General features: G+C 41.6%; 1 protein-coding gene across 2 annotated transcripts in view; it reads right to left on the reverse strand.

The window, feature by feature from the left end:
* Window positions 1–22,835, reverse strand: part of MYDGF (myeloid derived growth factor) — a 44,711-nt gene extending 21,876 nt beyond the window's left edge. The window contains exons 1-5 of one of the 2 annotated variants that reach the window (XM_085891096.1): window positions 22,818–22,835; window positions 22,563–22,707; window positions 15,614–15,664; window positions 9,717–9,778; window positions 6,656–6,737 (exon numbers count right to left, since the gene is read on the reverse strand). In XM_085891096.1, coding sequence (XP_085747222.1) covers window positions 6,656–6,737; window positions 9,717–9,778; window positions 15,614–15,664; window positions 22,563–22,691 — 324 coding nt within the window. In that variant the 5' untranslated portion in view covers window positions 22,692–22,707; window positions 22,818–22,835. The other variant, XM_085891095.1, reaches the window with a different exon arrangement.
* Window positions 22,836–23,696: the final 861 nt, after the last annotated feature.

Genomic DNA, 23,696 nt, shown 5'->3' on the forward strand with positions numbered 1-23,696 from the left:
GCAGCATCCAAGATGTCACCGAAAGCCTGGATCTTAGTTTTGACCCAAGAAATCCGGAATCCCAATGGCTCCGACTCCTCATTCAGCACCTCGAGGGCCCCCAAGAGGATGTCTAAAGTCTCCGCAAAGATGACTGCATCATCTGCAAAATCAAGGTCCGAGATCTTGACATTGCCAAACGATGCACCGCAACTTGATCTCTCCGACATCCTCCCAAAAATCCAGTCCATACAAGTGCTGAAAAGTGTGGGGGCAAGTTCACATCCCTGACGAACTCCAGTAACAACTGGAAATAAGTCAGAGATGGTACCACCACACTTCACAGCACTCTCAGTACCAGAGTAGAGTTCAGACATCAGATCGATCAGTTTCAGTGGCACCCCACGAAGACCATGAATCCTCCAGAGGACATCCCGATTCACTGAATCGAACGCTTTACAGAGATCAACATAGGCTGCAAGCAGTCCCTGCCGAAACTCTCGTCTGCGTTCGGTGAGGACACGAAGTGCAAGGATACGGTCAATCGTTGACCTCTTTGGTGTAAAGCCTGACTGCTCTGGAGGCTGGTGCTCAAGCAGATGGTGGCGAACCCTATCGAGAATTATCCGAGCAAAGACCTTGCCCGGCACTGAGAGCAGCGTCACCCCTCGGTAGTTGTTGCAGTCTTGGCGATCACCCTTCCCTTTCCAGAGAGGGACAACAAGGCCCCTCTTCCAGTCAGTTGGGATGATACCTGTGTTCCAGGCAGAGCACAAAACTGCATGCAACGACACGAGTGCAGCATTTCCACCAGCCTTGAGAACTTCAGCATGGATGTCACAGATCCCTGGAGCTTTGCCCCGTTTCAACTGGTTCACCGCAGCCCGTTTCCACAAGCGATGGTGGACCACAGTTGATTCGAGGGTCAGCAACAGGGATTGTAACACCCTTGACGTCCAACTCGACAGCTGGGGGATCAGCCTGGTACAACCGCTCAAAGTAACCGGCCCAGCGGGCCTTCACTTCAGACTCCTCTGTCAAGAGCCTACCACTCTCTGCTCGAACTGCAGTGCTCCGAGGGATGGGCTTGGATGAACGTAATGCGCAAATTCCCCTGTAAGCGGGTTGATATAAGCGGGTATAACCAGAAGGGGGTTGATAAACCATGCATGCCCTGCAGAAACCCGAGGGGGCAGACAAAGCATTGAAAGAGCAGAGGGTGTAAGAGCAGAAAGGAGGCGGAAGAAAAACGAGACACCACCGACCTATCTGTGATGGTGTAGTGCTGGACCCAGTCATACAGTCCCTGGCCATTAGACCTGTATGTATATATATATATATATATATATATATATATATATATATATATATATATATATATATATATATATATATATATATCTATCTTCTCATAAGTGAGGCATGTACATTCTCACAAGTCATATTACATTTGCAAAATTATATGCAGGAGACGATGTGTTTACGGCACCGGCATTGTTTTTTGCTACACTTCTTGCACAGACAGATAAAAGTCACATTCTGAGGTAGTTCACTAATGCAAGGATCTGGCATGGGTGACGAGTCGTCAGCACTAATATTCCATCCAAAATCTGTTGGAGCTCGTGGTGACTCCATGTTTAACACTGAGGCACACGTGTCGTCGTGTACACACCATGTAAAATGATCGATGTAAGTGACTTCATCATGAAGAACCTGTGCAAGGTAGGTTTAGCAAGTTTGGTGCACTAGCTTGTGTGACAATTTCAACTCGAAGTTTATCAAATGTCTTACACTTTGTACCTGGTTTGAGAACTTTGGCCAAGTATTCCTCTGCAAGCTCAAAGGATTGTGCACTGGGTGGAAGACGGCGACCGAAGTTCTGTCGATATTTTTCTGGGTGTGCTTTAAGTGATGACGCTTTGGTTCCTATTTTACTTGTCATGTCAGACCCAGTAAGAAAATGAGTGGCAAGAATGACGTCACTGAGAGGACCTTTCTTTTTGGCCAGAGTATGAATAGGGATGATGTCTTTTGCTGACTTTCTTATCCAGAGTTCAGAGAGACCATTTTCATGAAGAAACTTCTACAGGGTTGCCATAAAGTCTGGAAACATAGAAATACGCCAGAGTGGTGAGGGAATGGTTAGATGATGATTATCCCAAACTGGATTGGACGACGTGGCCCTGTGGAGTGGGCTGCATGCTCGTCAGATATGAAACCCCTTGATTACTTCTTCTGGGGTATGCTGAAGGTTCAATGACATTACATGACATGTTCAATGTGTTGTCCCCTCATGAGAATGCACAGTTCAATGTGCTGTGCAAAATTACAACGTACGTGGTGCATTAATGCACCATGTACGTTGTAATTTTGCACAGTGCATTGAACTGTGCATTCTCATGAGGGACAACACATTGAACATGTCATGTAATGTCATTGAACATATCATGTGTTGTGATGTATATTCACCTATGTTTCCAAAATTTATGGCCACCCTGTAGAAATGAAAAAGCTGAACAAACACATCTGTGTCATTTGAAAGTATGATTGCACGCTGCGATCCTTGTTTAACTGAGTGAAAAATGTGAGGAATCAGGCACAAGTCGGCTTCTTCAATAGGTGCCTGAAGTATGTCCCCGGCTGTGCTAATGCTACTGCCTTTTTACAGCTACTGCAGGGATCGGTCCACTTTCAAGGAACACACCAGTTACGACAGTTTCCCACAGCCGATTAGCCGATACCTCCAGTAGAATCTGTTTCAGAGCATCTTGAATCAAAATTTTATTGCCAACTGATGCCCAGAACCTGTCCATTTGCACAGGAAGCTTGGGTAATGGACATCAAAGGTAGTGGTTCGACAGAAGATCTTCTTTCTCTCTCTGCATTTTTGATCGATGATGGAAGATAGCTATCAAATACATATTCAACACGACTGAATCTGCAGATATTGTTTACATTATTATCCAGTGTTGTGAACAAATATTCAAATGTGTTGTATCCCTTGACTGGCGTTCTGTTAAACCGATTCATGACATCAATAGCAACGCTAGTTTTCAGTGTTTGCTCTTTTTGAAAATTGAAGTCTGTGCTACGTAGTGTTTTGATTAACTCAGACGTGAGCTGTGATTTCATCGGTTTAGTAGTGGCACCGTCTCGATCTTGTAAGGAAGAAGACGGAACGTCATGGTTAAGGATTTTTGCCATTGCCATTCCTCTTTCCTTAGCAATATCAACAGTCCTTTGAGCTTGTAATAATTATTTGACAGTATTTACAGGTTGCTGGTTTGATGATACATCTAAGCCTGTTGCTTTTTGAAAAGTGTGTAACTTTTGCTTGTGGATTGGAGCTGATTGAGGTTTTGAACGTGAGATATACCTTTCCTCACGAAACATTGAAAGAGCTTCTTTCCCTGTTGTCAAAAACTGGAGTAACTTTTTGGCATTTGATGCTGGCACACATTCATTGGTTAATATGCTGTGGAGCCTGACCTCACCTCCGCTGAGATATGGGTTTTCTCTGCTTTCGACAAACTGCAGCATTTGTTGGATGTTGGCTTCTGTTTGAACCCTGAGCCTTCCTGTAAGCTTGTGGTGCATTATCAGCTCATAATCAACTTGTGTAATGTTCAGTGGTCCTTGAAATGCTTTTTGAATAAGAAGGACCTCATGATAGGCAAGCTCCCATTCAGAAATATAGTTTGTTTTCATATTATTTGGCCAATGATCCCTCCAGTTGACTTCTGAGATCCGTTTATTGTCTGTTCGAGAGCCATGTCGACACCAACTGCATTAAAATTTCCATTTGTTCTTCGAACAACAAAATGGCCTTTCATGAACTTATCATAAACCTCAGGATGGCGTCTCTCAAGATCCAGCATTTGCTCTTGGAACAGTGAACACCATTTTACGTTGTTAACTCCATGAAATACATGAAAAACAGGAAGGGCCTCCTTTACTGTGTGCAGGTAGAGGATCCAGTTTCCCTCCCTGTCAGCTCTAATGAGGGACTTCAGAAGACATACTAGATGTAAGAATTTTCATATTCCTTTACAAATATACAACCAATCACCCCCAGGAAGGTAAAACTAATCTCATTTTACAGGAAATTTCATGAGGAATCCAAGGAACATGTCACATTTGTCACAGCTGTAACCAGAAGTAGAGAAAAATGATGAAACCTGAAAGTGGGTACTTTACCCTTTTGCCCAAAACAATATGGCGTCATAAAAAAAACTTCGGCCCATGATGCCAGATATCTACCCAAGATTTTCCCCTTCCTTTAAGCATGCCCTCGGAAGCCTGGTGTTGGCTTAGTGGTCAGGGTGGCTGGCTTGGGATCCTAGGGTCCTAAGTTTGAGCCCCATTTGCCACTGAATTAACACCAGGGGGTTGACTCAGCCAGTCATCCTTCCAAGGTCGATGAAATGAGTACCAGTGTACTGGTCCCAGTGTATGCCCCGGTTAGAATAGGTGAATAGGCGTACCATATCCCTGTGTGTCGTAAGAGGCGACCGGGGTTGGCGTCAGGAAGGGCATCCGGCCATAAAACATTGCCTCATGAAGGGAACCATGATTGCATGAAGCCCGCAAAAAGATAACCCCTGCTCAGCAGGGAAAAATGGCTGTAAAAAGGCTGTTTTTTTTTTAAGCATGCCCTAACAAGATTCAGTGAGAAAACTCATCCACCTCAAAATTCCTACAGGTCTAATGGCCAGGGACTGAATGAAGTATAGGACTCAGCTTCATCATAGAGATTCCAATAATTTTGACAGCCTTGGTTTCCATGGCATCAATCTGAGCAAGGTGTGAGGTTGGGGAGCCAGACCAGACGGGAAAGCAGTCCTCCATCAAGTTGCAGATGAAATCCTTGTACGTTAATAGTTCAGACATGCCAACTTTGAAGTTGTGGCACATCTGAAATTGTGGAAACTGGTGTTCTTTACATTTGGAATTAAAGCAAACCACATCACCTGCACTTACATTGTGGATGTTCGAGATCTTGCAGTGTATTTCGAAAATGGAAGGCCATTGTGTACTGCTCCCTGGGAAAATTCCTTGATTGGGCTAACTATGTTAATTAGCACCAACTACAGTGTTGCAGTACTTGGATGTAGATTATGGCAACAGGGCCTTTACCTCCACTTCTTCTTCTTGCATATGGCAGCTTGGCTGCCGGGTAGCTATCATTTTGTTGGGGCACGACTATGCCACTGATGCTGTGCCCCAACATCAGTACACTGGTACTCATTTCACCGACCTCGGAAGGATGACAGGGTGACTCAACCCCACCTGGTGTGACTTCAGCAGCCAACAGGGCTCAAACTCAGGACCCTAACATCCCAAGCCAGTCACCCGAACCAGACTACACCAGACTAGCCTTTACCTGTTGATCAATTACCTTGTAATAATTTGTGAGGTTGGAAGGACAGCCTAGAGGTAGTTACACTCTAATCTGGGTTCGAATCTCTGTCATCCTGACAGGGTTTCACCTGGGATTTTTTTTTCTTTTTTTGAAGTGGAACAAAAATGTTTGCCAAACTGAACAAAATATTGCCAATTGTTTTTTTTTCTTAGAGTCAATGTACTATTTCTGAGTAAAAGCACCACTTCCTCCACCCACAGGAATCAGTGACACCCCAATAAAAATAAAGTATATTGTGGCCATGCCCAGGTCCGACACACTCCCTTAGATATCGACAGTACACATGTCTCTTGGTCAAACGGTGTCCGCGTTTTCTTTGCACACCTACAGAAACAGATAAACCTTCTTTATAAGGAGAACCGATGTCCACTGATTTCTCTCCAGGCACAAAATGAGCATTATCGAAGAGCTAATCTGGAACTGTTTGACAATACATCCATTGGTCAGGAATTTATTGTGGCTGCTTCTTGTAGCTCTTCTTGATTCTCCTCAACTCTTTATTTCTATGTGACGTGATGGTTTTTGTCAAATAGAAAAGTCAGCACAAGATAATCAATTATTTTGCAGAAATGGCTTGAAATAGCACGTATTTAGTCAGGATAAGTACCGTTCGACAACATTTCCTGCCCGGTCGGTATCGATTGGCAATCAGTCAGATTGTAAACAATCGTGTTTGATTAATTTAGTACAGTCAGACTAATGAGTCTGTCTGCGTGCCACTGCATCCGAAACAAAGTCTTCAGCCCGTCAAATCAAATCCATTCCTTCAATCAATCTCAATCTGGACATTTTGGTGGGAAGGGATTTCCCTGATGCTTGTTTTGGTTTTTCTGCTGGTTTCTGCCACAAAGAGTTTATTTATACTGACCTCAAGGTTTACAATTAATAATAATTCAATTTGAGTCTGTGTAAAAGCAACAAGGATTCACTTTTTTTTATGATCGTATCCCTCAATTACCTCACCATCTTTCGCCATCAAAGTTTTTCAGCCATGCAGAAACTTTGGCTTCCAATGACATTGGCATAGCGACGCATATTCTCGATGCCCGGCAAACATAAGCCAATCCAATCAAAGTTACGGATAACAGCGGTAATTGGATCGAGCTTCGAGACAAAGATCATTTTTTGGAACGAATTATATATTACAGCAGTATTCATTTTCATTTGAAACCATCTATATATTCCATATGCACAGGGGTGAGGGGTGAGTTAAAGAAAAGAAAGGATGATCGATTGAGATGCATCTCGACTCACAAATGCATCAGCAAATTCGATGGTTCCTCCAATCGTTTCCACTTTGAACTGCGTGAAGAACAGGTAGGACTTTCCCTGAGGTCTGAAACGGCAGGAACAAAATCTGGAGTTGTCCATTGGTATTTCCCTTGCAGGTTCGGGTTAGTGTTGGAAAGTTGTCAGTGCAATAGTACCAACAGCCTTTCTTCGATGCCAATCAGGAAAGTCAAAAGGGTGATCGAGTGAGTACAAAGGATGACAAGGAACGACATTCTCAAAATTATAATGTAAAAGTCATGCAGAAAATATAATATTCAAACTTTTACACCAACAGTAATAAATGCTCAAATACAGTCGTGGCCAAAAATATTGGCACCCGTGCACTTTTTTCAAATAACTCACAATTTTCTCAAAAAATAAGTTGAAATTGACGAAAGTATTTGGTCTCCACAATTCTTTATTCACTGTTAATATTACGGAACCTTTGTTTTTGATTCAGAACTTAATATATCCTTTTAAATCAGAAAATAAAAAGAAATGGCATTGACAAAAAATTATTGACACCCTTGACTTAATATTTGGTAGCACAGCCTTTGGACAAAATAACTGCAGTAAAGCACTTCCTAAAGACATGAATGAGGTTCCTGCACCTCTACTGACAGTTTGGCCCACTCTTCGTGTGCAAACTGCTCCAGTTCTCCGAGATTTGAAGGGTGCCCTCTCCCAACTGCTGTTTTCAGATCTCCACACAGGTGTTCAATGGGATTTAGATGGTCATTAGATCTGAATTCATTGCTGGCCACTTCAGACCAGTCCAGCATTTTGTGTTGAACCATTCCTGGGTGATTTTTGAAGTGTGTTTGAGGTCATCGTCCTGCTGTAAAACCCATGACATTTGATGGAGACCCAGCTTTCTGACACTGGGTTGAACATTGTGCTCCAAAATGACTTTGTAATCACCTGATTTCATGATGCCATGCACACATTCAAGGAACCCAGTGCCAGAGGCAGCACAGCAACCCCAAAACATCACTGAACCTCCTCCATGATTGACTGTAGGGAAGGTGTTCTTTTCTTTGAAAGCTTCATTTTGTTTTTTTGTAAACATAGAGATGATGTGCTTTACCAAAAAGCTCTAATTTGGTCTCATCTGTCCACAGGACATTCTCCCAGAAGGATTTTGGTTTGTTCAGGTGTGTTTTGGCAAACTCCAGTCGGGCTTTCTTATGTCTCCCCCTCAGCAGTGTGGTCATTCTGGGTCTCTTACCATAGAACCCCCTTTCATCGAGTCAGCGACGGATGGTGTGAGTTGAAACCGTCATACCTTGTGTCTGAAGGTCAGCATGAATCTGTTTGGCAGTTGATCGAGGTGCTTTTTCCACCATTCGAACAATCTTTCGCTGCAATCTTCGATCAAGTTTTCTCTTGTGGCCACGTCCAGGGAGGTGGGCTACAGTGCCACGGGTCTTAAACTTCCTGATAGCATTGCGTACGGTGGACACAGGAACATCACGCTTCTGGAAATGAACTTTAAACCTTGAGCTTGTCCATGCTTGGTTACAATCTTGTGTCTGACCTCCTCAGACAATTCTCTGGTTTTCTTTCTTTTCTCCATGCTCATTGCGGTACACACAGTGACACAAAACAGCACAATGACTCCTTTTCTCTGTTCAAACTGGTTGAATGATTGATTTTTATATTGCAGGCACCTGTAACTCACAACAGGTGAGTTCAGTTCCAAAGTAAAGGAGAATCACCTGCTTGAAATCTAATTATTTTTCACAACTGCTAAAAGGTGCCAATAATATTGTCCGGGCCATTTTCGGATTTCTGTGTGGAATAAGCTAAGATTTAGTAATTTTTTCAGTTTTTTTTGTTTTGTTCCACTGCAAACCAAAGAAATACATCTATGGATACCAAAAGATTTTTTAATTTCAACAATTTTCTGGAAGAAATGGAGCATTATTTGAAAAAAGTGCAATGGTGCCAATATTTGTGGCCATGACCAAGTAAACTGGATCCTGTTGTACATACTATAAGCAAAGCTGTGTGAATTAGCAAGAGTTCCCTTGCAAGAAAGAAACTTCGATACAGGAGGAGGCCTGTGTTATTACCATCAAAGCCTGCGCTATTATTACCAACTCCTGTTTTTTTGGCAGTGCTGTATCCTTTTAAATGCTGAGCGTCAAGCAAGAAAGCAGCAAGTACCATTTTTAAAGTCCTTCTTATGACTCACCCGGAGTTCGAACCACCGACCATCCAGGCTCAGAGCAGATGCTCGAACCATTACATCACTGAGGATGGTTAAATTGATGCCAAAAATTATATTCTGCAATTACACAACTGTCTGGAATATTGCGAGATCAACACTTCGTTGGAAAACAATATAGGGTTTGACTGCAGTTTTGTAAGCTTCTGTGTGTTCGGCTTAATGTTCAGAGATTAGTGATAACAGACACTAAAAATGAAAGAGCATTGCTTTGTTCGATGTCGATGGCAAATTCATAGTCACACATTTGTTTGGTGTTATTAAGTTTATGAGGAGAGGATAATAGGTTATGGTCATAGAAGTTGTGTATGTTCATAAAGCTGGAGAATGAAATGGAAGACCAAGAAGGAACCCGAAGAAGTAAAGAGCAAAGATGGAGTCATCAGGAGGAACCCGGATAGGATTCGGGTTTCAGCCGCTACTTCATTACCCTCAAACCCATCTAGGCGCAGCCAAGTGAGCCTTACAGAAAAATTTCTGCAAGAATTCACTTCTCCTTCTGAAGATAGACAACGAAAGAGAAGAATAGAGTAAAAGAGATGAAAAAAGAAGAAAAAGCAGGAATTAGAATGAATAAAGAGAACTGTGAAAAAAAATAATTAGAAAGCCGTCCATGTGACGATTACTGCATGTTAAGTGTGAACTTCGGGCAATGAGGTTTTTTTATTTATTTTTTTGAGATACGTACTGTCCACATATGAAATATAATAACTTATGGAAAGATACTGCAATAATAATTAACAAAAATGGAAAAAGCGATTTGAATATATATACCATACATTCTCCAAGTAAATATCATACACACCGTCTTACCTCCAGATTGAACACGAGTATACTGCAGAGTCATCTGAAGCTCCAAGGCTCAAATGCCATTTCTGCAATAAATACCAGACCCACAAAGATTGGCATTACCTTTAAATAAACAGATTGAGAATCAAATATTTAAATAAGCAGTGTGGAGGTAGTGCACAAAAGACAGGCCATTGAATAGGTTTTTTCACATGACAGGCAGCTGCCAAACGCGAAACACTTAAAAGGCAATGGTGTTGCCAATTCCAATATATGTTTTTTTAAACATTGTTTAAAGAGGAATTTAACTCCAGGACATTCAAAGCACGAGAATGAAGTTTCATCTCCTATAAACACCTATTCATATTATTTCTCAAATGATATTTTGCAACAGATTGGTTGCAAACTGATTTTTAGTGATTGACTAGCGGTAAAATTTGGCCGTTATGCCAGCAGTCAAACAGCATGTGTAAGCAGACCAGATCATTCTGATAGGGATGAACTGCACCATCAGCGATTAGTAAACAAACTTGTTAAAGTTCTATTAATTTGACCACAAATTGTATAGATGGTTTGAAAAGTTGAATTAACAATTAGCACATGGGTGAAACTGCAGAACTTTTGAAAAAAAGGGAAATGGATATTTTCCTACGGGGGTCTGCTCCCTCGGGAAAATTTTGAAAAATTGATGTCAAAATATGTATTTTGGGGGTGATGCTGTCCATATTGTAACAAAAAAAAACTATGCAAATGAAAAGTGACATTTGGGGAATAACTTTTTTTATTTCACCTGAACATTCATTGCTGAAGCCTGGTGTTGGCTTTACAGTTAGGGTGGCTGGCTTAACATCTTATGGTCATGGATTTGAGCCTCTCTCCTACTGTTGAAATAACACCAGGCAGGTTGACTCAGCCCGTCATCCTTCCAAGGTTAGCAAAATGAGTAACGGGGGCACTGCATCAGCGTTGGAGTTGTGAACGTACAAGTGACAGGAATACAGCTGAAAGGAATTCAAATGCCACAAGGGAATGGTAAGTTGCCAATGTACTTTGTTGAATAGCTCTCTGGAACCCGGCAGGGCCGAAGGCAGGAATGTTGATGAAGGAACCAAGAAGAAATTGACTCCGGACTCATCAGACGATCTTCACCAACCCGCATAAGGCAACACGAGACGTGCAAGTTGCCACAAAGGCGAATAAGGGCTCTTTACACACGAGCCACACGAAGATGCCAATATGAAGGGAAGAATCGTTACCAGCGAAACTCCACATAAGGGTTTCCCTTTTCAGCAGAACACCAGGCAGACGATCTCTGTAGAGTGGTGCGACTGATAGACACCAGCAAATGGTGGTCGTTCGCGCCCATAATGCCAAGCAGGCGGATCTTTAGCGTGGAAGGAAATGACATCCAAAGAGTTCAGAATCTGAGTCCATCTTCAATTCCACCCGCGACCGAACAACCCGCTCGTCTCACTTCCGGTTGCACCCGCTTCCAGAAAACCCCGATCAACCCGAGCTCGAGAATATTTACATATTATAACATGAAAGGCAAAAAGACTCTGCTACAGATCACAATGGAGCGCAAGTTCTCCTCGACCTTTTGTGAGATGATTGAAGAAGAATTCTACCAAAGGATAAATAGTAAGACCCGTCTCGGTGACAACTGAAGTTGTCTTCTCCAGCTATTATAAATCACCCACGAGGGATGAATGAACGTCACAATCTTCCATTCTGATCGGGGAAACCCTGCCTTTTCCATTTCCCTTTTACAATCTCCTCCGTCTTCTTATCGACTCAATCTCTATATTGGCATTCCAAAGAGCATCATTCCAAACACAAATTAATACTTCGCCATTAATACAACAAAATAAAATGTGAGCAAATACTCATGATGTAAACGAATATAAATGCCATTCCAACGTCATAACCAGTACAGATGAATCTTCTGGCGAGGAAAGGCAGATACGTAACACCGACGTACACACACGGTCTCCTGCCTGGCGGACATCTAATCACCATAACGCGCTTGCAAGCTTTTGCACGTGGCTAACTTCTACCAGAACTAGAAGGGCTCTCGGTAGAGCGCATACCTCAGCCACGCAATGCCTGATCCATGAGAACATGTCGGGCCCAATATATTTTTGAACTAGATCGACACGCATGTAGAAATGCCCAAAAATAAAAAATAAAAATAAAAAAATCGAAATTTTTTTGAAAAAAAGTTGCAAAATTGTTTTTTTTTCTCTAACAATTTTTTTGGGGGGAGGTGGGTTGGAAATCACTTAAAACATGTAGAATTGCAAAAAAAAAAATGCAAAAACAAAAATTCAAATATTTTTTCAAAATGGCCACCATAGCGACCATATTGGACTTTGGACCAAGTCCAAAATCTGATGGCATGATCCTTGGACCAGACCTAACCCCCCCCCCCACCAAGTTTTGTCGAAATCCGTCGAGGAGTTTTTCCGTAATACTGTTCAGAAACAAACAAACAAACAAACAAACAAGCAGTCATAGACTGGTACTTAGGAAATCGTCAACTTGACTTCTGATCTTGTCTAATAAAAGCTGTCTCCAGAGAAGGTAGCGATGCAAACCAGAAGTTTCTACAATGATTCTGTACCAAACCATCAAAAATCGTAACGTCGACCGAAGCAAAAAATCTCCATTTCTCCACGCAATTATTTAATATTATTTTATCAAAGTCACAAAACCGTAATATTCGGCCATCCACCAACAATCTTTGTATAATCCGATGGCTTAGCGAGTCAGGCATGCGACGATAACCTTTATCGGGATAAAAAAATGACTTTTAAACACCATCTTTATCGAAAACAACATCAGCGCGCACACGGAAAACCTTTACGTGACTCAACGACGCCTCTGCTCGAGCGCACTGCACCACGTGACGAGCCGTGACGCGGCGAGTGAAATATTTTTTATACAATCTTAAAACGTCTCCAAAACATCCGATTTTTACCAGAATTTCGACAACCCAGTGTTAAGCGTCCTAAGCGATCGCAAAAACCGAAGACAAATTAAAATCGAAGTTAAAACGAACTCGTAACGTCGACCGAAGCAAAAATACTCCATTTCTCCACATGAATTTACGGAATTATGTTTTACCTCACTGTGACCTTGACCTTTGACCGATTTTGACCAAAATCTAATCAGCGCTAGCCATCACCCTCCTGAATTATGTGGTGTAATTTGACATTGGTAGCTTCTTCCGTTCACGATTTATCGTGCCTACACACAAACACACAAACACACAAACACACAAACACACAAACACACAAACAGAGGATGGAAGTCATCAATATACTTACGAAATCTTTAGATTTCGTAAGTAACAAACAGACAGGGGTGAAAACAGTAACCTCCGTCCATCTTCGATGGCGGAGGTTAATAAAAACTACCATGGGAGTAGTTCACATAATCGTGGTCACGATGCGTTAGTGTGTTAGCATTTCACCCCATCCGGGTGAAATGGGTTAACAAACTAATCAGCAGATCAGAATAGCATCACAATTCCCTATAATCACGGCATGCCTTTGTGATGACACGTCAAGTCAGGAATGGGATCATGCGCAGAAGCAGCGCGTCACTGCGTCCACTTTCCGCCAGTACTCCAAGGGCCTCTGTCTAGCCATCCCCCAGGCAGACGCCTGTCCCATCACATCTCATTGAGATGCCGATCAACCGGTTGCAACCACGAGGAACGTGGTTGGCCCATTGATCTAGTCCACTCAAGAGGCTCCCTCGCTGAGAGAATCTGGTGAGCGGGATCAGCGTCAGGAAAACGAGCCACATGTCCATACAGCCTCAGCTGATGCTCACGGAATATGCAGGTAACAAATCTCATTTGAGTCTCTCTCAGCAACTCTGATGAGTCTCTCTGATGACGAACATACAGAGACCTCCGTATGGATCGTTACAAAAATAAGGAAGTTTCGCCCATAGATTAACACATTACTGTCAACAAAATTGCATACTGCCAATGAAGTGGGTATAAAAAGGGGCTGTGGTGGTAGTAGGGGGGGGGGATGGAAGAATTTTCCTTTTCCCTTCAGGAACTAACATCCATAAAAATAACATACAATTGAAAATACACTCACAAACATAAATAAACTCTTTTTCCAACAGAGAATAAAATAAAATAGAAATATAATAGCATTAAAAACAAGGTGTCATGTGTGAAAATGAACAACCTTAATCGTACACTTTGTTAATCAATCCCTCCTCAATTAAACCAACAGGTTTCTTATGTCGGGATTTTCATTTCGAAGCCAAATCTTAAGAAAGAGGAACGAGATAAACACACCATTTTAAGAGAGATATTATCCGAAAATGAGTGGATACGTAAAATGTTTCATTGCCAAAAGTCTTCATCATAATGTGAAGGATTAGCAAGAGATTATCGCTGGTAGAGCATGGCATTTTTGTTGGGGCATAAAGGTGTGATTAGGTCAGATATGAATGCAAAAACCAAATAAATGACGAGCAGCTGATACTCGAGGTCCCCCGCCTTTTGGGTGGTATGAGGAATAGATATTTGTGATGTTTTTGAAATATCGTGTACACAAAAAGTACATGGACGGATGATCAGTCGGTCGGTCGGAGCTCATTCCAATGTCTCCTGTCTTCAACCTTGGAAGGGCGGGACAAAAAAATTAATTTTTAATCGACCTGCCAGAATTCAAAAAGTGTTTTAGGAAAAGTGAGGATACCCTTTTCATGTTAATAGAGGACATCCATGCTAGTGGATGCAATCTGGGTGGACACGACATGATCTGGGTGGATGCAATCTCTGATTTTGACTTTGAAGGTGATTTCAAAGGTTGATAAGAGTAAAACGAGGTCAAATTGTTTTTTTTAAAAGTGCATGAAATATGATGTATGTATGCATTGCTAAAGATACTACACATACTTAATGGCAAAAATACAATAAAAAAAAACATACCTGAAAAAAATTTAAATCACAATTTACATCATCACAAGCCTAAAATATTTACTTTTTAATCCAAAACTTTACCCCACCACCTGCACCAGCTTGGGTGTGTGCTGGACATTTGAACATGTATTTGCAGGTTTGCCCTCTATGTTGAGTCGAACAGTTACAAGATAGGTGTGTTCGTTTAAACAGAAGCCGTTGGTGGAGCATGGAAACGTTTGAAAGATTTGGGGAGAGCAGTTAAAGATATCCAGGAAGAGCACCATTTAAAGAAGTTCAAACAATGTTCAGTCTTCACCTTGGGATTCAGCAGTTAGAGATTTGGAAAAAGTTAATCAGCGAGGAAGTCACTGCACTGCAATTGAGACAGAGAAGAAAGTCCAGAGGAGAGGAGTCACATCCAGCTTAAGGAGTTAGTTCACCTGGCAGCCAAGCTAACAGCATTGCACGCTCGGACGGTTTGATTTATACATCTAAACTGTGAAACTTAATCCTACTTTGAGCAAACGAGTCATTTTTCTGAATAAAATTATGCTTGCACAGCATCTTTAAAACTTCAGAATGGTTTGAAAATGCACAGAATTACATCATTTGGCGAGTGTTTTCTCCAACTTCACTGGGGGAGATAGGTTCTCCATCCCCGGCATGAGTGCAGGATGACTACAATTCAAATTGAATCAGCTTCAAAATTTCTTAAAGGAAACCACGACTCAGTATATAAATACACAAAGTGAAAAAACAAAAAGCTCCTTAAACTTTAGTGTGACCAAAAAGCAATTTGTACACTCATTTTTTAAATAAAATATTTACGAGGATTCATCAAAACCTTGTATTTTCAGTAACATCGGTGAAGTCAGCTAAGCCATTCATGACACGATTATAAAACACGTCATTTTTTTGATGTGTGCAGTGAAGGGTATTTGCTAATACAGTATATACAATGATGTTTGTTCGCACAATTCCTCACCTCATTTGTTCCTCCTTGGGCAGCATATGTGAATGTGCAGGTAAATGTATGCTGCCAAGTAAAAAAACACAAACACACAACAGTAAGACAAGGATTTGAAAAAGGAGGTGGGGTTGTTGATAAAACAGTGAGAAAGAAAAGAATCAACACAGCTTGTGTGGAATTGATAGAAACACCTTGATATGCATTCACAGAAAATTGTACCCAATATGCTTCACCTGTTTCAGAATATATTGATGGTGTCGATGCAAATTTCTCCAAAATGGGTTTGAGGGTGATAAATAATAATAATAATAATAATAATAATAAAAATAATAATAATAACTAGAAGGGCACTCCGTAGAGCACATACCTCCATCACGCAATGCCTGATCCACGAGAACATATCGGGCGCAAAACATTTTTGAAATATCATGCTATATATCGTTTTTGGCCCGATCTCTCAATGGTGAAGAATCACTTTGAGATTAAATAACTCTCGTATCCAGATCCAGATCTTCACCAAAATCGAATCAATTCGTCCTTGCCACACACCCAACATGTCCACCAAGTTTCGTCCGAATCCGTCCACAACTTTTTTGAGATATCCTGCTTTATATCAGTTTAGCCCTATCTCTCAATGGTGAAGAATCACTTTAAAAACTCAAGTAGCTGGATCCGGAATCTGGATCTTCACCAAAATCTAAACAATTCGTTCTTGTCACACATCGAATCTGTCTACAAAATTTCATCTGGATCCGTCCACAACTTTTTGAGATATCCTGCACACAAACAGACAAACAAACAGACAGAAAGGGGTGAAAACATAACCTCCTTCACCTTCTGTGGCGGAGGTAATAAAATGTTGCCAATTAAACTTGATTGAAAAGTAAATGTATTGTTGTAAATCTATAATGGAAAATGTACTCAAATATGACATCCATCCATCAGGACCATATTCTGTGCAGAGCGTTGGTGCTGCCTAAGCAGTTTCCTTGGCTATTCGGCACAATCCTGGACGGGTCGCCACTCCGACGCAGGATACCAGCATGCTGGCACTCATTTTGCTGACCTCGGAAGGATGACAGGCAGAGTCAACCCCACCTGGTATTAATTCAACAGTTGAGCAGGATTTGAACTCAGGACCCTCGGATCCCAAGCCCACCACTCTAACCATTAAGCTAACACCAGGCATAAATATGACATGATTATTACAATTCTATGTGCTGAACATATATCTATCTTAATAATATATATTTACATTTTAAATGACCTTATATCTCTTTTTCTGTATTGAAAGATGATCAATCTGCCTTGTAAAGGTGCCCAAAACAGATTGACCTTTCAAGTAATCTTTCATCGTTATTCAGAATTATAGAATTACCTATTGTTTTAATTTATTCTGCTTATTAAGGATTTCTCATATAAATAATTATATTTGGTGTCTGTAAGTCTGGCTGGAGATGTTATTTTAGCTCTAATGGAATGTTGGTTTGAGGAGATACCCAGATGTATTTTTACACTTTTGTCAGCTTCAGATTACATATCGTTCCCTTGTTCTATTTGTTTATGTTTGTTTTTAATAAATGACTCAAATGTACAGGAGGAATTGAGAATTTCTTCGACAATGGCTATCTGCATGTAAATGTCCAAACATGATGACATGGCTCTGCCGTGAGTTGAGGGGGAACGCAACACCGGAAACATTTAGCCAAGACATGGTGGACCAAAGTCTAGCATGAAGTCATGGGATTGTAAAAGCAGAAGTAATTTTGTATGCCATATTTTTCAGCGTATACATCGATACTTTTTTGCCCTTGGAAATCCGGTCCTTGACTTATGCTCATAATCGACTTATCTTATGGTTAAAAGACATTGAATTGCATAAACGAAAAAAAAAAAAATGTGAAAGCGTGATCTTTTCTGAAATAAATTGTGTAATTGTTAATTTAAAACACACGAAAGAAATCATTGCCAAGAACGTTTGCCGATTGGGTGAGCAATTAAACATTAATCAGTTCACTGACCTGCATGTGAAACCATCCAATGAATAATGAGCACACACTCATCAATTAAGTTTTGATCCATCCCTTGCAATTCCAATCACATGCAGCTATCCTTACTAAGTCATCTCAAAGTGCCTCCCGTAAAGTCACGCAAGTCGTACACAGCAGCTTTTAAGTTGGAAGTCATTAGGTTCGCTGAGGAAAATGGTGGGACTATGACGGCGCACAGGAAATAGTGTCAGCGAGAAATGTGTTTGGGACTGGAAAAATGTAATGTGCATTAAACCAGTGCTGATAATGATTCTGTAGATAGTATTCAATACTGCAACTAGACTTGATAACAAATATGTGTTGAAAAAAATATTTACATTCCTAATTTATCCAAAAGGTTGTCCCATAAATAATTCAAATAATATGTACAAAACATCAGAATATAATGGGCGTAAGCCTGGAACTTCTAAGAGCCTGGTGTTGGTGCAGTGGTTAGGGCAGTGGCTTGGGATCCAAGAGGTCCTGAGTTCAAGCCCCGTTGAGCCACTGAATTAATACACCAGGGGGTTGACTCAGCCTGTCATCCTTCCGAGGTCGGCGAAATGAGTACCAGTATACTGGGCCGGTGTATACCCCGGTTAAAATAGGTGTACCATATCCCTGTGTCGTAAGAGGCGACCAGGGTTGCGTCAGGAAGGGCATCCGGCGTAAAACCTGTGCCAAATCACTATGCGGATCATAATGGATGATCCGCTGTGGCGACCCCTAACGGGAGCAGCCGAAAGAAGAAGAAGAAGCCTGGAACTTCTAACACACTTTTCTCCGAACATATTCTGTTCATACTTCCGAAAATCTTCACATTATGTGTCCAGTGTATTTGCAGAGGTGATAGTAGATTCAAAAAAAAATCGAATATCATTATCACAATATTAATGTAATCATAATGTATAATATCATGGGCGTAAGCCTGGAACTTCTAACATAGTTTTCTCCGAACGTATTCTGTTCCATACATCCGAAATCTTCACATTATGTGTTCCATGTATTTACGCAGGTGATAGCGGATTCAAAAAAAATCGAATATCATAATCATAATATTAATATAATCATAATATAATGGGCGTAAGCCTGGAACTTCTAAACACACTTTTCTACAAACATATTCTGTTCATACTTCCAAAATCTTCACATTATGTGTTCCATGTATTTACACAGGTGATAGCAGATTCAAAAATTCCAATATAGATAGAATTTTCAAAGAGGGAATCGATGACGTCACAATCACAAACCGGCGGCAAACCAACAGCTGGTTCCCAGACGAGGTGCTTTACTTAACCAAGTCCATGAGTTCAGGACGTATATTCAACTCAGCATTTACAACTATTATCCTGCCATGTTGTTAATCTGTTGATGGAGCTAATATAGAAACGATGAATATTTTAAATCGTTCATGTTACTCATCCGGCACTGTGTGTCAAGGCCAACAATCTAAAGCGACCGGTCTCAAACGCTACCATGGGCACCCAGACACGCGACCAATATGAACTGAGCTGTTGAATGCGGCGCAAAACATCCAAAGAAACTACCGTAACCGAGTATTGTGATCCATCCTGTACCCAATACCCGTCACAGACGGGTATCTGCTAGTCTCACTAATTAATATTCATGACCTTGGAAGTATGGCAACTGGCGAGGTGTTGTTTGTGTCAGGGAGGAATTTACACCTCAATTGACCTGACTGACAGTTTTGCTAATGACCGTAGTTGATTTTACTTCGTCTTATACTCCGAATAGACTTGTCTATGAATAAAGGAACGAAAAATTAGCCAATTAAACTTGTACTCCAAAAAATACCATCATGAAAAGATACTGTATTTTTCAACGCATGTCAATGTGAAGTCCAAGTCAAATTGGCCAATTCCCCCTTTTTCTGTATTCATTCATAGATAAGTCTATTTGGAGTATAAGATGAAGCAAAATCAACTACCGTAGTTAGCAAAACTGTCAGTCAGAACAATGTAGGTGTTAATTCCTCCCCGACATTCACAATGCATCGCCAGCTATGGTATTTCCAGTGTCATGGATATTAGTGAGATGTTTTGAACACATTATATGAATTATTTGTGGGATGACCTTTCGGATAAATTAGGACTGTAAATAGTTCAACAAGTTTGTTATCAAATAAAATTTGTGCTTTTTGGTGTACATAATACGTATATAAATACGTATTATGTACACCAAAATATATTTGGTGTACATAATACGTATATAAAAGAAGCTACAGAATCATGATAATAGCACATTACATTTTGCACATATAGCACATTATATTGTGCAAGCACATAGCACATTACATTTTGCCGCAGTTCACAACACCTTAATAAACATGAACACCTAAAACATTGTAATACAAGCACTCAATGTTTGTCCACCAAGCTTTGCAGCTTCGAGCAGCTTTCTCAGTTTTCTCAACACAAGATTAATCTTTGTACAAATACAGGACAATATTTGTATTTCCCAGGTGCTTTGATCGCTCAGTCTAGCAGCACCTTCGTGATGACTTCTTCCTCTGGATTTGCCACACAGCAGTTCCATTGCTCGATCGGAGATTTCTCAATTGCAGATTTACCGCGCGACTCACCAGAACGCCCAATCATGGTGAGGGAGAGCCTATCACTGTGGGCTTACCTCATATTTGCCTTCCCAACCCACAAATTATTTGAGCGGTCGTCCAAGACATGAAAGCCTGATCTCCCTCCTTGCAACGCATCCACTCTACACATGCACCTCTCCCATCCCGACAAGCCATGTCGGTGCTACATTTTGGTGAGTAACCCTGCAACTGTTCATTTCATTGTCCATTTGTTTATTTTTTATTATCGTCTCTAATGTGTAGTTTAGTGAGATTAAACTTATGTTAGGGTGACCAAAAATGTGCCCTGGGAACACATCCCCCCCCCCCACCCACCATTATAACAACATTATATAGTCCATAGGAATATCTCGTGCTTGATGTCGTTTTTCCGAGGCCTAGGTCACATTTGCCACGGCGGCCGTGGGGTCTCCAAAATCTACGGCCACTAGCAATTATACGGCGGCCGCAGTATTTCCACGGTCACACAATGTAGCAGTCACATATGTTTTTATTTTTCAGGGAGCCGCACGGCGTATTTAGGCCTAAATCACATTTGCCACGGCAGCCGTGGAGTCTCCAAAATCTACGGCCACTAGCAATTATATGGCGGCCGCAGTATTTCCACGGTCACACAATGTAGCAGTCACATGTGTTTTTATTTTTCGGGGAGCCGCACGGCATTTTTATAAATATTTAATTTTTTTTAACCAGTTTTTTTTCTTTTTCGGCTTGTCGAATTGCTATGGCGAACGTAGAAATGAAAAAAAGTTATAACTCCGCGTTATAATTCCACGGCGACCTTACGGCCTGTAAAATATAGCCATACGGCGTAGGGCCACCCTGAGGCCACCTCAGAAACTCTGCAGCCGCCACACGTTTGTCAATTCAGAGGGCGTACGGCCGCCGTATCCTCGCCGTAGAGCAAATGTGACTTAGGCCTTGGGTCTTAGGAATTGTGGAGACCGAAAACGTGGGGTTGCCGTACGGTCTTTGATTTGATGTCGCAAGGCGACCGCAGGGGGCCCTAAGGCGAACGTGCGGCCAGACGGATGGTAACGAATGGGTTAATTTATTTTATTTTTTTACCAGTTCTTTTGTTTCGACTTGTCGAATTGCTACGCGAACGTAGAAATGAAAAAAGTTATAACTCCGCGTTATAATTCCACGGCGACCTTACCACCTGTAAAATATAGCCAAACGGTGTAGGGCCAACCTGAGGCCACCGCAGAAATTCTGTGGCCGCCGCACGTTTCTGTAAATTCAGAGGGCGTACGGCCGCCGTATCCTCGCCGTAGAGCAAATGTGACTTAGGCCTTAACGTCGCACTTTCTGGGAACACATCCACGATGTTAAGTGGAAACATGCTGTGTTGCGTTTTAAAATGGCAAATTTTCCAGTTTATTTCCATTCTTTGCAATTTTTTTTTCATTTATGCAATTCAATGTCTGAATCAAAATAAAGACCAATGACTGCAGCGTAGTTCCAAGAAGAAGGCCAGACATATACACACACACACACACACACACACACACACACACACACACACACACACACACACACACACACACACACACACACACACACACACACACCGGTAGGCGGACATGGGTAGTCGACTCCCCAATAGAACCTGACGCGATGGGTCCGTTCGATGGGGAATGACCTGAGGATTAAGCACAAGAAAATTCATGATTCCAGCTTCAAGGATTAATGCTGCAGATTGTTTTTTCGTTAAAATACCCCCACATTTAGAGGTTTTTCGGCCGTTGCTAGGCAACGGAGGGGTCCATAGCAACGGTTCTTTCTCACACATTACGAGGACATACCATGAACCTACCATACCAGTTTCATGCATCTCTGACTCATAGTCCCTGAGATATAACGAACTTCGTTTTTTTATTGTTTTCGACCAGGGTTCATTCAAAGTCTATCTTCTCCGACAGTTTTCATGGGATCCGGCTGGAAATTTTTGACAATATCGCAGAATGTACTGCCCACAGTCGCTCGTGGCCCGATTTTTGATTTTCGAAAAAATATTTTTTTTTATGATTTTTCAAAAATTTCAAATTCTTTTTTTCGACTACATCGACTACCCAATACACACACACACACACAGACACACACACACACACACACACACACACACACACACACACACACACACACACATATATACACACACACACACACACACACACACACACACACACACACACACACACACACACACACACACACACACACACACACACACACTTTTTCCATGAGATTTTGGAGCCGCCGCATTTGTTGCTTGCCCAAAAACACGAGTAATGGGCAATCAGGTTGTTTTCCTTACCAGAGACTTTGAGAAGGAATGAACCTGTCCGCCAGGAGTCACGTCAAACTCAACTGTGAGAAAGCGCTCGTCTTCGGCCGCACCGCACGCAGTGGCCGCGCACACAGCAAACAGGAGAAACCACAACATGTTCGAGTTGCTTCCACTGCAAAAAATATATATATTTAATATATATATAAAGGGACAATGCAAATGTTGGAGGTTAAAAAAAAAAAAAAGAACAAATGTTGGTTAAAGGAGGAGGAGTTTCCTGACAAGCTCTTCCGGGTCGTGCTGCTGCTGTTGTTGTTGTTAAATTATCCTCATACCGGAAGTTAGGTAAATGTTTCCTGATTCCAAAAAAGACGTCACAACCAACGATACCCTGATATTATAATGTACTTAGTGACGTGTAAAACGATTTCGTACGATAATGGATATTTGACGAGGTTGAGTCTGATGGTGAACGGAAGGAGAAACTTCCGTATCAGGGGGTGTATTCCTTCACCAATCAGCTTGCCGAGCCAGCCGTTCATTCTCGACCGTTTCGTTGGAGTGCTTGTCTGAGTGCTTAAGCCGCTTGGCGAGCGTTGTACAAGCTGATTGGTCACAAAGACGCACCGGATACTAACGTCACTTCCTTTGATGTGGTTGCAAACAATACTGTTGTTCAAGCTTGGTATCGCTTGCCAAGCGGCTTGCTTGATTTAAAGAGCTCAAGCAAGCACTCAAACGGAACGGAGTGCTCGGCACCGCTTACAACATGGCGGTCTCCATGGAAACAATGAATAAAAAGAAAGATAAATAAATTGGGAGTCAGAAGGAGGAATCCCCTGCAAAGCTTATCCGTACACCCTGGACCCTACCATTGTGATTTTTTTTTGGGGGGGGGCATTTTGTCGATCTTGAAGGATTAGGATAAAAATTACAAGTTTCAATCATTATGAGAAACGAATACGGGGATATACGTCTGGACGTTTCTTTGGTTGTGGTGTCGTTTTGAATCCGATGGCATTTTTTACGATAAACATAAGAAGCACCTCTCTTCGACTTAATCGCTTGCTCGGCTTGCCGAGCGGCTCGCAAAGCGGACGATAAGCCGCTTGGTAACGGAACATACCATCGACGATCTACTCCGTCAGTTTACAGACGCAG

This window comes from Eptatretus burgeri, chromosome 8 (assembly GCF_056783735.1).
Source record: "Eptatretus burgeri isolate ZD-2024b chromosome 8, Ebu_testis_v1, whole genome shotgun sequence".
Lineage (NCBI taxonomy): Eukaryota > Metazoa > Chordata > Myxini > Myxiniformes > Myxinidae > Eptatretus > Eptatretus burgeri.